The sequence below is a fragment of the Cydia splendana genome, chromosome 16, assembly GCF_910591565.1.
Source record: "Cydia splendana chromosome 16, ilCydSple1.2, whole genome shotgun sequence".
In the NCBI taxonomy this organism is placed as follows: Eukaryota; Metazoa; Arthropoda; class Insecta; order Lepidoptera; family Tortricidae; genus Cydia; species Cydia splendana.
The window spans coordinates 16279944-16296365 of NC_085975.1; the positions used below are offsets into that span (position 1 = coordinate 16279944).

The 16422-nt window shown below is 42.7% G+C and overlaps 2 protein-coding genes across 2 annotated transcripts in view; both read left to right on the forward strand.

The window, feature by feature from the left end:
- Positions 1-16422, forward strand: part of LOC134798456 (E3 ubiquitin-protein ligase Nedd-4) — a 75496-nt gene that overhangs the window by 49340 nt on the left and 9734 nt on the right. The window contains exons 11-18 of the mRNA XM_063770897.1: positions 1603-1725; positions 2183-2307; positions 3815-3956; positions 4924-5133; positions 5982-6088; positions 6958-7091; positions 8220-8448; positions 16157-16326. Coding sequence (XP_063626967.1) covers positions 1603-1725; positions 2183-2307; positions 3815-3956; positions 4924-5133; positions 5982-6088; positions 6958-7091; positions 8220-8448; positions 16157-16326 — 1240 coding nt within the window. The remainder of the gene's footprint in view (positions 1-1602; positions 1726-2182; positions 2308-3814; positions 3957-4923; positions 5134-5981; positions 6089-6957; positions 7092-8219; positions 8449-16156; positions 16327-16422) is intronic.
- Positions 1-16422, forward strand: part of LOC134798030 (uncharacterized) — a 146314-nt gene that overhangs the window by 30319 nt on the left and 99573 nt on the right. The window lies entirely within an intron of this gene.

Consider the following 16422-nt stretch of genomic DNA (forward strand, 5'->3'; position numbering starts at 1 on the left):
TAAATCATAAATCTTTATTTGCAATAGATATAGTTTTTACAGATCTTAGGCTAATATATACAGGTCCATATATCTAGACTTAAATAAGTCATGCAAATTTTTGATTTTTAGTTTACTCGCTAAAATAACCTAGATGTTAAGTACTCACATTATTAAAATATTCAGTGGTACTATAAAAACATTACCAATACTTACTATATACAATACTTTTAACCTTTCGTCGAGCGTGCTCGTGTCGACGGCGATACGAAGTTACAGGAAGTTTTTGTCTTACTTATCAAACCGCGGCGAAATGAGTTCGATGTCTTATATATCAGTCTACGGCGGTTAAAAGGTTAATCCTTTGAGCGCTAAAGACGTTAACTGATGCGCGCGGCTAGACTCCAATATAAACCTTTGTGCATTCTGAAAAGGTTCCTGATGACGCGCCGCAAACGATACGGCTCGGCCACGACATCGAGCGACTTGCGACGGCGGGAGCGATGACCATAGGTTGGAGCGTGACACAGCACCTTTCGCTCCAACCTATGGTTATCGCTCCCGCCGTCGCAAGTCGCTCGATGTCGTGGCCGATCCGATAGGCGTGGCGTTCTAACTTCGAGCAACACCGGCTTCCGACACGTCGGAAGGGAACCCAAGCGATATCTTGCCGTACAAATCGTTCTGCCAACTTTTGTGCACACGTGCACCACTTCGGCCGCGTACGCAACCGGAGCTTCGTAACCAGTTGCGATCGAAGACTTTTTCGGTCTTGTACGAAACCAGTTGCGATCAAATACTTTTTTCTTCTCATACGTAATCAGTTACGATCGAACACTTTTCGTTTTTGTACGAAACCTCTCGACCGTTCATAGGTACCAGCAAAGACCTTCCTTAATATAAAGTACTGTACACGTTATACACGTAGGGCAGCCTTCGCCCGCCGTGACAAATCACGCTCACTACACTCCGCTCCGCAGATTGTCACGGCGGGCGAGGGCTGCCCTCCCTCCGCGCCTCCGTTTTCGGAATTGCTCTCTAGTGGTACGTGGATAGTACGTGGCGTGTAGGACGGAGCCGTACTCCTAACAGAAATACGTCTACCTTACCACTTAACTGACCTGTGTACCAGTACCTACGTGTATAACGTGTACAGTACTTTATATTAAGGAAGGTCTTTGCGGGTACCTATGAACGGTCGAGAGGTTTCGTACAAAAACGAAAAGTGTTCGATCGTAACTGGTTACGTATGAGAAGAAAAAAGTATTTGATCGCAACTGGTTTCGTACAAGACCGAAAAAGTCTTCGATCGCAACTGGTTACGAAGCTCCGGTTGCGTACGCGGCCGAAGCGACGTGCACACGGTCGCACTTCTCACTCATTACATACAAAATCCAATTTGTAATGACGACACAAATACATAGAAAATGACACACGTCAAAGACAAATCTTACGCACCTCGATCTCTTTTTGTGTACGGATGAGTCACAATACGCACCGCGCTAGTTGTGTGCATGCCCAGTTGGGTATATGCTTCGGCAGAGGGGAAATAGTGCGAATGCCGACTCCCTTCCCGGTGGTCCCGAGGTTAAAAACGGTTTTAATTAGTAAATATCTTTTTAGGGTGCGCATCTCATCTACCAGCGGTGGCGGCCGCGGGAGCGGAAGCGGACGAGTTAGGGGCCCTACCGGAAGGTTGGGAGGAGCGAGTACATACCGATGGACGGATCTTCTTCATCGACCACAGTAAGTAATTCTTGGTTATTGTGACGTAAATGTACCGAATGCACTCTTTTAACTCCATTTCAAGATCAGTCTTTGCTCTCTCATTTTGAAACGGCAGCTCTCAACTAGGCTTCGGCCTTTGTAGCCTGTAGTTCGTTTTTTTAGCATTAGAAATAAGGTAAACAATCTTGATGTGTCTTTTAATTGAAAAACACATTTTAAAAATAAGTTACGGCAAATATGTAACAATTATGAATCTAATACGATCATTTATATTCTTCTGCTTTCATAAGTAATAGTTACTGATTTTTAAAAAGCGTTTTCCAATTAAAAGACATGTCAAGATCGCTTACCTTCTTTCAAGTTCTTACTAATGCTAAAAAAACGAACTATAGCATATGATGGAAATAAGTAAAATTGACAAATAAGGGCCAAGTTAGTGTTACGAAAATTTTTAAACTATGCTTTTCTTTCACAGATACCCGAACAACGCAGTGGGAGGACCCTAGACTGTCCAACCCACAAATTGCGGGACCCGCCGTGCCTTACTCCAGGGACTACAAGCGCAAATACGAGTACCTGAAAAGTCAATTACGCAAACCGGTACGTCATTCTCTCTCTATCTTAAAGCAAAAAGAATAGATAGTATAGAGGGGTCCTGTCATTGTAAATTTTGTAGTCACTGTAAATTTACTGCCATCTATCGCCACACGACTAAAACTCAAAATTAAAACGTATAAAGATATCAAAAAATGTATATATATGGATAAATGATTTTATTATTTTTATATCATTTTGATCCCTGTTCATTCACTGATTTCTATGTGTTAAAATTGTTAAATATGAAACGGTTTCGTCACGCCATCTAGACGAGAATAGGCTAAAGGTGTGTGCGGCATCTATTCGAGAATGACTTTTTCTTGAATTCCGAGGCACGTTTTTTCCTTAGACTTTATTCGTCTTATACGAAGTTAGATATGTCTTTGCTTAAAGTAAGGTAAGCTGGGGTAACACTATGACTTGTATGGAATCCATACAAGTGATAGTACTTGTATGGTATCCTCATACTGTTTGTCTTGCACCGAGCAAAATAAACTAAGTATTACCCCACCTTACCTTACATAAAAATAACTCTTAAATATAGTTGGTCAAACCAATTTTTCAGTCAGTAAGAACCAGGAAAACTATACTCATCCTTTTCTTTTGGGTCTAGTACTAGTGTAAGACAAAGGTTGATTCTCTCTGTCTATGATTGAAATGAGACAGTCCTTTGACAATCTATAATTAACATTAAGCCTTGGGGGTAGGTTGAGAAAAAAATTGTGTCGCAGAGTAACGCGCGTCTACTGAAGATTGCGCGCATTGTTCTGCTTATTTGCATCGTTGGAGACTCGCGGTCAACCCCGATAGTTATATGATCATAGTTAGAGACTCGCAGTCAATCCCTATGTCGGCTCATTTTAATCACTTCTTAACACTAAATAATAAAACAAACAACTTACCTTCATCTTCCGATGAAGACGAATCATAAATGATCCTGTATCGTCTTTTATGATCTTCAAGTCGTTTAATTTTTTCACGGTAATATTTTAACTTGTCTTTAGCTGTGCGCTTCGACATTTTTGTAGGTAATAATGTCGTAGCCGAGGAGCTAAAGGGCGCGTGCGCTTGTCGCCGTGCACGAAAAAAGAATGAGCAACCATGATGGTGGAACGAACGGGAAGGGTAGGGGAACGAATGAATGAACTAAAAATCAGTTCAATAGTCAAATAACTGTCTCTTAATATAGTGCAAAAGTCGCCTGTAGGTTTAAAGGACTACCTGGTAAATGTTATATCTGAAGAATGAAACGAACGAAATATAATTATAATCAAACATCGGATTCTAGGGAGCAAATTGTATGACGGATAGGGATCCCGTATCCGATGTATGATTATAATGCTAAAAAAATCATTTTATGTAAATACTCTTCAAACTGCTGGATCGATTTCTATCAATCATAGCTACGAACCACTGCAATGCAAGGAAGCTCGCTTTCACGTTTATAAACCGCATTTTCTCCACTAAATGCTGGTTTTCGGGTTAAGCATAAACTTATTTTGTATTTCAGAGCAACGTCCCCAACAAGTTCGAGATCAAGGTCCGAAGAAACTCCATCCTCGAGGACTCGTACCGCATCATCAGTTCAGTCAGCAGACTCGACCTGCTGAAGACCAAGCTGTGGGTCGAGTTCGAGTCCGAAGTCGGCCTGGGTAAGTCCTAGTCGGAGCAACGTGCCCAACAAGTCGAGATCAAAGTCTGAAGAAACTCCATCCTCGAGGACTCGTACAGCATCATCAGTTCAGTCAGCAGACTTGACTTGCTGAAGACCAAGCTGTGGGTCGAATTCGAGTCCGAAGTCGGCCTGGGTAAGTCATAGTCAGAGCAACGTGCCCAACAAGACGAGATCAAAGTCTGAAGAAACTCCATCCTCGAGGACTCGTACCGCATCATCAGTTCAGTCAGCAGACTCGACTTGCTGAAGACCAAGCTGTGGGTCGAGTTCGAGTCCGAAGTCGGCCTGGGTAAGTCATAGTCAGAGCAACGTGCCCAACAAGACGAGATCAAAGTCTGAAGAAACTCCATCCTCGAGGACTCGTACCGCATCATCAGTTCAGTCAGCAGACTCGACTTGCTGAAGACCAAGCTGTGGGTCGAGTTCGAGTCTGAAGTCGGCCTGGGTAAGTCGGAGTGGCATTATCACAATCCAGTTCTCCTGGTGGGAATTGAGCGACCATCTCAAATCATGCGATTTTTAGGGTTCCGTACCCAAAGGGTAAAAACGGGACCCTACTCGTCACCAGGCTGTATCTCAGGAACCGTGATATTTTCACAGATGATGTATTTCTGTTGCCACTATAACAACAAATACTAAAAAGTACGGAACCCTCGGTGGGCGAGTCCGACTCGCGCTTGTCCAGTTTTATTATATTTTGTAAAAAAAAAACCTCATATCAATTTCTATCCTTAATCTTTTTTTTTAAGTTCAAGGGACAACTCTTGCTGCCATGTTCATTCAAAACAATTGTGCAATATAAAATATAAACTACCTACATACTTATATTTATGAACACTGTTTTTACACACCAGATCTTACAGAAAATACAAAAGTTGTGTTATCTGTTATCTTTTTCTCTAAATTAAAAAAGAAAGATTCTCATAATCTTTGTTTTTCCCCAGACTACGGCGGCCTAGCCCGAGAATGGTTCTTCCTCCTCTCGAAAGAGATGTTCAACCCCTACTACGGTCTCTTCGAATACTCCGCCATGGACAACTACACCCTTCAAATAAACCCCAACAGCGGGGTGTGCAACGAGGAACATCTCAACTACTTCAAGTTTATTGGGAGAGTCGCTGGCATGGCGGTGTATCATGGGAAACTGTTAGACGGTTAGTAATGAACCCTATTCGTTTATAATAATGTTCAGAATACTCGGCCATGGACAACTACACCCTCCAAATAAACCCCAACAGCGGGGTGTGCAACGAGGAACACCTCAACTACTTCAAGTTTATAGGGAGAGTCGCTGGCATGGCGGCGTATCACGGGAAACTGTTAGACGGTGAGAAATCAACCCTATTCGTTTATAATAAAGCTCAGAATACTCGGCCATGGACAACTACCAGCGACTGTTGGGGTTTATTTGGAGGGTTCCAAATAAACCCCAACTTTTTTTAAATACACGATTTTTGTATGAAATATGAAGGTACGAAACTCTCAAGTGTGCGTGACACACGCGTCTCACTCCGTTTTATTCGTTATATAGCGAGCTGTAGCTGCAAAATTGCATGGATATATATAAATGAATTCATTTATAAAGTGGCCATGCAATTTTCGGCTAGGTGTATATGCGCGAAGTAACTAGTTAGGTCTAGAAGTAATGTATTTATTACAAAAAAAAAACAGTAGTCACTACACTATACATACAATACTGTAGTTGTGCTATATCATATTTGTAATATTTGGGACACCGAGCAAAGCTCGGAAAACATATAAAAACTCAAAAATGCGCGTTTTCCCAGAGATTTTCATCGAAATCGTTACAGCCGTTTCCGAGATCTCCGAAATATATAAATATATATATAAGAATTGCTAGTTTAAAGGAATAAGATACCGTTAGAGAAATGGGCCCCTGTTCTACTCTTTCTGATATATTAAACTGTGCAAAATTATTATAGTTATTAATTATTAACAGGAGTGACAGTCTGGCATTAATGATTATTATGTCTGTGTGCAGCGTTCTTCATCCGTCCATTCTACAAGATGATGGTAGGCAAGACCATTGAACTGCAAGACATGGAATCCGTGGACCTCGAGTACTACAACTCGCTCATGTGGATCAAGGTATGTCCAACGTATCTTACCAAAGTCTACTTAGAGTTCTAGTGGATCTGTGGCCCTCGCGAACCCCTAAACTCCACTGTTTAGAAAAAAAACAATAACTTAGTCGACAAAATAGTTCCGGCTGTTACTGTCTCAAAAATCGGTAAAGAAATGCGGCCTCGGGTCCATTCTTCGAACGATATTAGATTAATATTATTAGCCCACGAACTGTCAAGTCGTATGGGTTGCCATGACAACACACTAATAATATTAGAGTAAAACCGTTCGAGAAATGTTCCTCTGTACAGGAGAACTGCCGGACTAAAGATCGGTTTTCCTAGGATATAGGGTGCCGTCATATAGCGGCCGTCTCCATACTAAATAATACGGCTAAATATGGATGTCGTAGTATTAGTATGGAGACGGCCGCTATATGACGGCACCGCTATCCTAGGAAACCAGAGCATAACGGAACCATTCTTATCTAAGCTGAAGCGGAGACGCTTTGCTACGGGCTCGCTTGATCAACACAAGAATGGTTTTTAAATCATTTTCAAGTGGAACAGAGTTGCCTTTGTTTTATTCTCTTGGATTTTAAAAATAATGCGTTGTTTAATTGGATTTAAAAAATAGACAAATTGACCCTTATTTCCTACATTGTTGATTTAAGTTCAACTGTACTTTTTCTTGGTTGAAGTGCTTTATGAGGAATAGGTTCATTTATTTAAGACAAATCCTGCAAGTTTGATGGTCTCTTTGCCTAGTTGGTAGATACTTCCTATGGAGCTGGAGGTCTTGGGTTCGAATCCCAGCAAGGGTATTTATTTTTGATGATGCATGAAATAAAAGGGAGGTTTTTGGTTGAGCGCTAACAATAAATATTGTTTTAGGAAAACGACCCATCAGAATTGTACCTAACGTTCTCCGTAGACGAAGAACAGTTCGGTAAAACCATCCAGCGTGAACTGAAGCCAGGGGGCGCCAACATCTCCGTCGACAACGACAACAAGGACGAATACATCAAGTAAGAATATTTACTTATTTATCGCCAATCAAAAAGTAGACTAAATGCTAACAGAAATGTCTTAAACTTTGACCACGCTAACCTTGATCACAGAATAAATAATAGTACTGCCGTACAGAAAGGAAACTTCCTACAAAACGAAGTTTGACAGCGGTTCAGGGTCGAATCATTCTATCCCTTTCTAATATATGTCACTATCCCTTTCGGCTATTTAGGGTTGTCAAAAACCCTTTCGGCTATTTAGGGTTGTCAAAAATCAAGTGATTCTCTCATCTGTGGTCGTGTACGCAAAAGGAAGTCAAGTGGTGCCAACCCTAATAATTGCTCGGAGCAATGCTGAGCCGAGCGGAGCCGAGTTTGGCCGAAGTCAGGAGTTTCGCACCCCTGCCTTGATCAAAGTTCATCAGTAAGAATGCATACATATCCCTATAAGCTCTCCATACTTGACGTAACACTTGACGTGAAGACTTAGCGTGGTCCGACTAGATTCTTTATTGTCTTTAGTGACGTCGCTTGGTTCGAATATTCGTCAAACTAAACTGATCCAACGCCTTAGGGTGGTATTCCACCTCTTGCATCTCACATTTTGCTTAGTGAGAGAGCGAGACAGACTTTGCACCAATATACTGGACAGATGGACTACCACCCTTGACCACGTGTATAATGGTTGGTTTGCCAGTCTGCGCTCTATTTCTATCTGTATCGCCGGCAAATTTAAAAATGTAGGCGCGAAGGGATATCGCCTCATAGAAAATTAGAATTTCGCGCCTTTTTCTACTGACAAGATTTGCTTGACCATATATATGTATGTTTGTAAGGGTCAAATCTTGCAAGTTAAATTTGACCCACTTCCCGACTTCTGAAGCTGAAAATTTACATACATATGTAAGTCGGGTGACAATGCAATATTATGATACCATCGAGCCGATCTGATGATGGAGACAGGTGGCCATAGGAACTCTGTGATAAAACAATGAAACCTAATTGTTAGGGGTTTTTTAAATTGTCTCGATAAGTACGTATTGACTAGTTGCCTGTGGAAAAAAAAAGTACAGTAAAAGTAAATGAAATCGTAGATTGATCTAGTGATTTTCTGAATACAAATCTAAATAAAAATGTATTTTGCAGATTGGTGATCGAATGGCGCTTCGTGAGCCGCGTCCAAGAGCAGATGTACGCGTTCCTCGACGGCCTCGGGGGTCTGGTGCCGCTCCCGCTGCTCAAGATCTTCGACGAGCACGAGCTGGAGCTGCTGCTGTGCGGCATCCAGCACATCGACGTGCGCGACTGGCGCGCCAACACCCTCTACAAGGGCGACTACCACGCCAACCATCTCGTGGTGCAGTGGTTCTGGAGGGTGAGTCGCTTACATATGATATGTCACACTAATGTACTGACTGATAATATAGTACTGCGTGCTCCGAGCGAAGCGAGGAGTTCGCAGAGAGAGAGAGAGAGAGTGACACACAGAGAGACTCAAGACACACACTAGGAGTAGATGTACGCGTTCCTCGACGGCCTCGGGGGTCTAGTGCCCCTCCCGCTGCACAAGATCTTCGACGAGCACGAGCTGGAGCTGCTGCTGTGCGGCATCCAGCACATCGACGTGCGTGACTGGCGCGCCAACACCCTCTACAAGGGCGACTACCACGCCAACCATCTCGTGGTGCAGTGGTTCTGGAGGGTGAGTCGCTTACATATGATATGTCACACTAATGTACTGACTGATAATATAGTACTGCGTGCTCCGAGCGAAGCGAGGAGTTCGCAGAGAGAGAGAGAGAGAGAGTGACACACAGAGAGACTCAAGACACACACTAGGAGTAGATGTACGCGTTCCTCGACGGCCTCGGGGGTCTAGTGCCCCTCCCGCTGCACAAGATCTTCGACGAGCACGAGCTGGAGCTGCTGCTGTGCGGCATCCAGCACATCGACGTGCGTGACTGGCGCGCCAACACCCTCTACAAGGGCGACTACCACGCCAACCATCTCGTGGTGCAGTGGTTCTGGAGGGTGAGTCGCTTACATATGATATGTCACACTAATGTACTGACTGATAATATAGTACTGCGTGCTCCGAGCGAAGCGAGGAGTTCGCAGAGAGAGAGAGAGAGAGAGTGACACACAGAGAGACTCAAGACACACACTAGGAGTAGATGTACGCGTTCCTCGACGGCCTCGGGGGTCTAGTGCCCCTCCCGCTGCTCAAGATCTTCGACGAGCACGAGCTGGAGCTGCTGCTGTGCGGCATCCAGCACATCGACGTGCGTGACTGGCGCGCCAACACCCTCTACAAGGGCGACTACCACGCCAACCATCTCGTGGTGCAGTGGTTCTGGAGGGTGAGTCGCTTACATATGATATGTCACACTAATGTACTGACTGATAATATAGTACTGCGTGCTCCGAGCGAAGCGAGGAGTTCGCAGAGAGAGAGAGAGAGAGAGTGACACACAGAGAGACTCAAGACACACACTAGGAGTAGATGTACGCGTTCCTCGACGGCCTCGGGGGTCTAGTGCCCCTCCCGCTGCACAAGATCTTCGACGAGCACGAGCTGGAGCTGCTGCTGTGCGGCATCCAGCACATCGACGTGCGTGACTGGCGCGCCAACACCCTCTACAAGGGCGACTACCACGCCAACCATCTCGTGGTGCAGTGGTTCTGGAGGGTGAGTCGCTTACATATGATATGTCACACTAATGTACTGACTGATAATATAGTACTGCGTGCTCCGAGCGAAGCGAGGAGTTCGCAGAGAGAGAGAGAGAGAGAGTGACACACAGAGAGACTCAAGACACACACTAGGAGTAGATGTACGCGTTCCTCGACGGCCTCGGGGGTCTAGTGCCCCTCCCGCTGCTCAAGATCTTCGACGAGCACGAGCTGGAGCTGCTGCTGTGCGGCATCCAGCACATCGACGTGCGCGACTGGCGCGCCAACACCCTCTACAAGGGCGACTACCACGCCAACCATCTCGTGGTGCAGTGGTTCTGGAGGGTGAGTCGCACCAAACCGTATGCACATATATACAACACTTACTGATATAAGTCGTGTCATATTTAACCTTTAATAACATGACAATACGAGTCAAGGCACGCGTCTTCGTGAACGACACGATGCGTGCTCCGAGCGAAGCGAGGAGTTCGCAGAGAGAGAAATTGTGAGACACACTTAGGGCCAGTTGCACCAACCACATTTGACAGACTGATCAACGTCAGCCGGCGCGCCCCGGCACTTTACTATGAAACTTTCCATACATAAAAATTTAGCGAACTCTTTAACGATACGAAAAGTTTGGTGCAACCGACCCTTAGGTATACTTACACATCCACTTAGTCGTGACAGTGACAGTCGTAGCAGTCGAGAGTCATCATCATCATCAAGTTTTAGAGAAGAGGCGAGCCATACAGTCCGGTTTGCTTAAACAGTTTGTCTAGTATTATTTTGGATTGTAGGAAACTTCGAGGTGGAGTTGCTTAAAAAAATATGGGTGGTTAATAGTGGATCCCTCCTGCAGACAAATTTATATGCAGGGGGGTCAGTTATCTATGCAGCTGACTGTACTTGCAGACAATTCACAAGCAAAAACACAAACGCACATTCAACTTATTATTACAAATTATCAAAGATTTAAAGACGAGTAAAGACATCAAACGTTGACATTTAACAATCCAGTGCGCGCCATTTACTTCAGCTGTAAAACTCACGGATTTCAACTCTTCTGCTAATATTTGAATTTGTTTTATTAATTAAGTGTGGTATAGTAATTTAAATTGTATTCTTATTTACTCGTAATGCATGTTAATTATAAGATGTAATGTTTTGAAACTGAAAGGGTTACGGCAGAGCAGCGCAAAGGGGTCCAGCGTTTAGGTTGCACGTAAATAACAGATTATCACGTTAATAAATATAATTTTTATTGATATGCAAGAAAAGCAGTACATATGTCAGTGAATGAAAAATAGTAAGTAAAATATAGAACACGTCAATGTTATCGTAACCATAGTAGGTAAGTAAAGCGGCCAGCACGAAACCTTGCTTTTGGTATGAACCTCAATACACCTCCTCAAAAGCAAAGTTAGTTGTTTTACATATGCTCAATATTAATAAGATATAATAGTAAGATAATATAAAACGTAATACATTAACATCAAACAAAATTAAATGAGAATTCTAACCAAATGTACAATATTTGTTAAAAGGGTTTGAGACCCAGACCAATGATACATTTGTTATGTTTTATGCTGGGTAGTGGTTTTGTCAACACATCTGCGAGCATTGATTCCGTAGGTACATGTCCCAGAACTATACTTTTGTTATCTTTTAAAGTCCCCCGTATGAAATGGTACTTTATATCAATATGTTTGCTTCTACCATGAAACACAGGATCTTGGGCAAGAAACATAGCAGATCGACTATCGGTATTTATAGAGATATCAGCATACCTTGGTAAACCGAGCTCAGTCAGTAAACTTTGGAGATATAGACCTTCTTTTAGAGCCTCCGCGAGGCTAACATATTCAGCTTCACAGCTTGAAGTCGCTACTGTCCTCTGCTTTTTAGAAGACCAAGAAATGCTAGCCCCTCCTAGAATGAAAGAGTACCCTGAATAAGATTTCCTATCTATTGGGCAACTTCCCCAATCTGCATCGCAATATGCCTGAATTGACTTACCGGTCTTGGTGTAAATAAGACCATAGTTTGCCGTTCCCTTAAGGTATCGTAAAACTCTTTTAGCAGCCTTCCAGTGGCTCGAATCAGGATTATTTACGAACTGGGCAAGCTTAATCACAGTATTCGTAATATCGGGCCTAGTCGCTACCGATAAATACATAAGTGACCCTATAAGCTCGCGGTACGGCCATTTTTCTTTAATTTCGCCCTCAATTACCTTGTTAGGCATACTTATAGATAACTCGCTTGGAGTTTTGCAAGCATTGCAATTAGATAAATTGAATTTTTCCAACACAGTCTTGACGTAGCCTTCTTGTGACAACACAATGCCATTATCATCTCTCCTAATGTCAATTCCCAAAAAGTATTTAACCTGTCCATAGTCTTTAAGGTCGAACTCATTTCTCAACTCATTCTTAAATTGTATAATGCGGTCTTCATTTTCTGATGCGATCAGTACGTCGTCAACAAAAACTAGGACAAATAAATGTTCGCCTTCGTGCTTTCTCATATAAAGACACGGTTCGTTGAGGCTTTGTAATAATCCCATCTCTTTTAACTTCTTGTCAAATCGTTTATTCCATTGTCGGCCTGCCTGCTTTAATCCATATAAAGATTTCTGTAATAGACATGCGTCGCCACCTGCTTCCAAATCGTGAAGCATTTCTTTCGCTTTCTTCACCACCATGGGATCTTCTTTATTATCATACACCAGTTTTAGCAAACACTCTTTTAACAATCGAGGAATACGCATATATATTTCCTCTTCAAGGTAACCGTTCAAATAAGCAGTGTTTATATCCAATTGATGAATCTCTAGGTCCATTTCTGCAGCAAGGGCCATCATAAGTCGTACTGTTTCTAGTCTGGCAACGGGTGCAAAAGTTTTATCGTAATCCACTCCAAACCGTTGACTAAATCCTTGCGCCACTAGTCGGGCTTTCTTCTTGCTAGTCTTATCTACATTAACTTTAGTGGTCAATACATATTTACAGCCAACGACATTTGTATTTGGTGGCCTTTTGACGATAGTCCAGGTCCCTTTATGCACGAGACTTCTTATTTCAGAGAGTATTGCGTGCTCCCATTCGAATCGTTCTTCACTACGCAGGGCATTATCTAAAGATATTCCCATTGCTACACCTGCAAACTCAATACAATCTCTGTATTCTTCAGTTGCGTCCTCTTCGTCGACCATGCAGTCACTGTATTCTTCAGCCACATCCTTTTCATCTACCATGCAGTCCCTGTATTCTTCAGTAGTGTTCTCTTTCTCAAATTCCCTATTACATTCTTCTACTTCAATATAATTGTAGACTTTTCTTGGTCGTCCTGGTTGTCCGGTGTGCAAGAATTTTGGTCTACCAGGTCCTCTTTTCAATATAACTTTGCGCACTTCATCCGATACTCCTGCTTCTCTGCTGAGTTCCTGTTCTCTCTCAACAGTTTCTGCCACAGGTGGCGAATCCTCATCTGACTCTATAATATCTTGTGCATCAGTTTCAAGTTCTTGTTCTCTTTCCACATTATTTGTCGTAATCGGCATGTTCACATCTTCTGTGTCTTTAGAGAGGGCAATTTCGACTTTTCCTTGTTTTTCATTTATATTGTTTGTATCTTGAGCCTGTACAGCATCTGTAGGAAGAAAAGCTTCAATTTCAAGAATGTCTTTCTCATCTCTTAACAACATGGTCTCAGTGAGCACATTTTCATTAAATTTGATGTCCCTTGAAACAACAAATTTTCTTTCGTGTGGCACCCATACTCTGAAGCCTTTATTGGTCTTTGGATAGCCAGTGAATACTCCAGGTATCCCGCGGGCATCAAATTTGCCTTTATTAGGGTTTTTATTCAGAAAATGAACCTTCTCCCCAAACTTCCGTAGATAGTGGATCTTTACCGGTTTCTGGGTCCATTTCTCATATGGTATGTCACCTCCTAGACTAGATGTCGGGCAGCGATTCCTAATATAACATGCCGTATCGATAGCTTCGGCCCAAAAATCGGTGGACAACTCGCTACTTAAGAGCATACATCTGGCCATTTCAATCAGAGTACGATTCATTTTTTCCGCTATTCCATTTTGTTGTGGCGTACGTGGCACAGTTAGCCTCCTCTGTATCCCTTCTTGCTTTAAATAATCATTGAATTCCAAATTACAATACTCAAGGCCGTTATCTGATTGAAAATATTTGATCTTCAATCCCGTATAGTTTTCAGCATAACTTTTGTAGAGTTTAAAGGCTTCCAAAGCTTTACTTTTATTCTTTAGAAAATATACTTCGCACCAACGTGTGCAGTCGTCGATGAAAGTGATAAAATATTTAGCACCAGATTTCGCTTCACATCTCATGGGCCCTACTATGTCAGAATAAACAATGTGCAGTCTCTCATCACATGGACCGCTTGATTCAGAAAACGGTAATGCAGACAACTTACCTCTTGCACAAATATCACAATCACGTAGTACTTTCATATGGATCAAACTTTGACTCACCTCATGACCAGTTTTCTGCAACAATTTAGTAACATCTCTGGCATTTAGATGTCCTAAGCGTTCATGCCAAAGCCGAAGATCTATCTTGCAATCCGCGACTGCGTTTGCAGATTCACATTCTTGTAGACAATATAAGTTACCTCTACGGTTAGCAATCAACCTAACGTTGCCACTTTTGTCCAATACCTTGGCTATATCACGTGTGAAATATACATCATAGCCATTATCCGTAACTTTTGCCACCGACATCAAGTTAGTTCTCAAATCTGGCACATACAAGGTGTCTTTAAATTCAATAGGTTGTGCTGAACTCTCTGTCAATGCCGATAGTCTAACTAAGCCCTTACCTTGAACCTCCGCGCTCGTGTTAGTAGCCAACTTCAGTTTACCATTGTATTGTTTAAGTGTAGCTCCAAATAAGTGAACGTCATTGCAAAGATGGGACGTGCACCCGGAATCAAGCACCCACTGTTGTTTAAGGTCATCAACAATGTTGCATTCTTGTATACCTGAAACGTTTAAAGACATTAGTCCCTCATCCACAACATTACTATATTGTCTAGGTTTTGGGTTTGTTTCCCGACAATCTGCGGCTTTATGGCCGACTCGATTACAACGGTAGCAATTCATTACTCTTCTTTCATATCCATCGTTCTTGTCATTCCCCGAGTGGTCCTGTGGTCGTGTCGTCCCTTGCTCTCCTTTAGTATTAACTTTCCGATTGTTCCAAGTTCTCCTTTTTTCACGTACATACATTACATCACTTTCGGCTGTATTCACTTTCCTAGACTCGTATTCCTCTAAAATCTTTACCTTGAGAACCTCTGGTTTCGGTAATTCATCTCGGCTTTCAATGGCACAGCGAAAATTTGTAAAACTAGATGGTAAGGTATATAATAACATGATAGATAAAAGATCATCGTGGATCTTCACCTCCATTGCCTCCAATTTGTCCACAGCGTCGAAAAATGTGCCAATTTCTTCGCGAAAATCTCCGGATTCATTAATTTTATGTAACAATAGTCGTTTTAACAACATTGCTTTCCTAGCGGGCCCACGAGAGGCGTAAATAGATTCTAGTCGTAACCATACCTCCCTCGATGTTTTGCAGTCTCTGACGTGGCGTAGTTCTGATGAACTAATGCATAATATTAAGTCAGATTTTGCTTTGGCGTCTTCCGTTAACCACTTTTCTAGAGCGTCCGCTTTAGTTGCGGCTTCCGAAGCGTTCGCGTCCGCTTCAGGTGCGGCTGGTTTAGTTACCTTACCGTTAGTGTACTTCCACAAGTCATTTTTTATGAGAACGGCTTCTGCTTGCAGCTTCCAACTGTCGTAGTTCTCCTTGGATAAAGCATCAATACGTACATGTGTGCTCATTTTATTACACTTCTAGTAGTCGTAATAAAATTTAAAAGCGTCGTCACTTAATCACTTTTTGCAACCTACCCCTGGGCCCATAACCATTGAAAGGGTTACGGCAGAGCAGCGCAAAGGGGTCCAGCGTTTAGGTTGCACGTAAATAACAGATTATCACGTTAATAAATATAATTTTTATTGATATGCAAGAAAAGCAGTACATATGTCAGTGAATGAAAAATAGTAAGTAAAATATAGAACACGTCAATGTTATCGTAACCATAGTAGGTAAGTAAAGCGGCCAGCACGAAACCTTGCTTTTGGTATGAACCTCAATAGAAACAATGTGCCCACCGAGTTTGTTGCCGGTCCCATATTGGGATACCCTCCTCCAATTGAGGGGGACTTAAATCTCGAGGCAGAGGTGTAGGGTTGGAGCCGGTGTAGCTTTATTTGACGTTCATAAGCGCATTGTAATACGCCTACTTGAATAATAAACTATCTTTATCTTTGTCTTATCTGTATATTGTTACAGGTAGTGCTGTCTTTCTCCAACGAGATGCGTTCGCGACTACTACAGTTCGTGACGGGTACCTCCCGAGTGCCTATGAACGGCTTCAAAGAATTATACGGGTCCAACGGACCCCAGCTCTTCACTATCGAGAAGTGGGGAGCGCCTGACAACTACCCCCGGGCTCATACATGGTAAGATATATGTACAGTTTGTACTTGTTGAAAGTCACCTTGTATATCATACTGGGTGTCCATGGTCGAGCGAAAGATGCATTACGGTCTTAACGG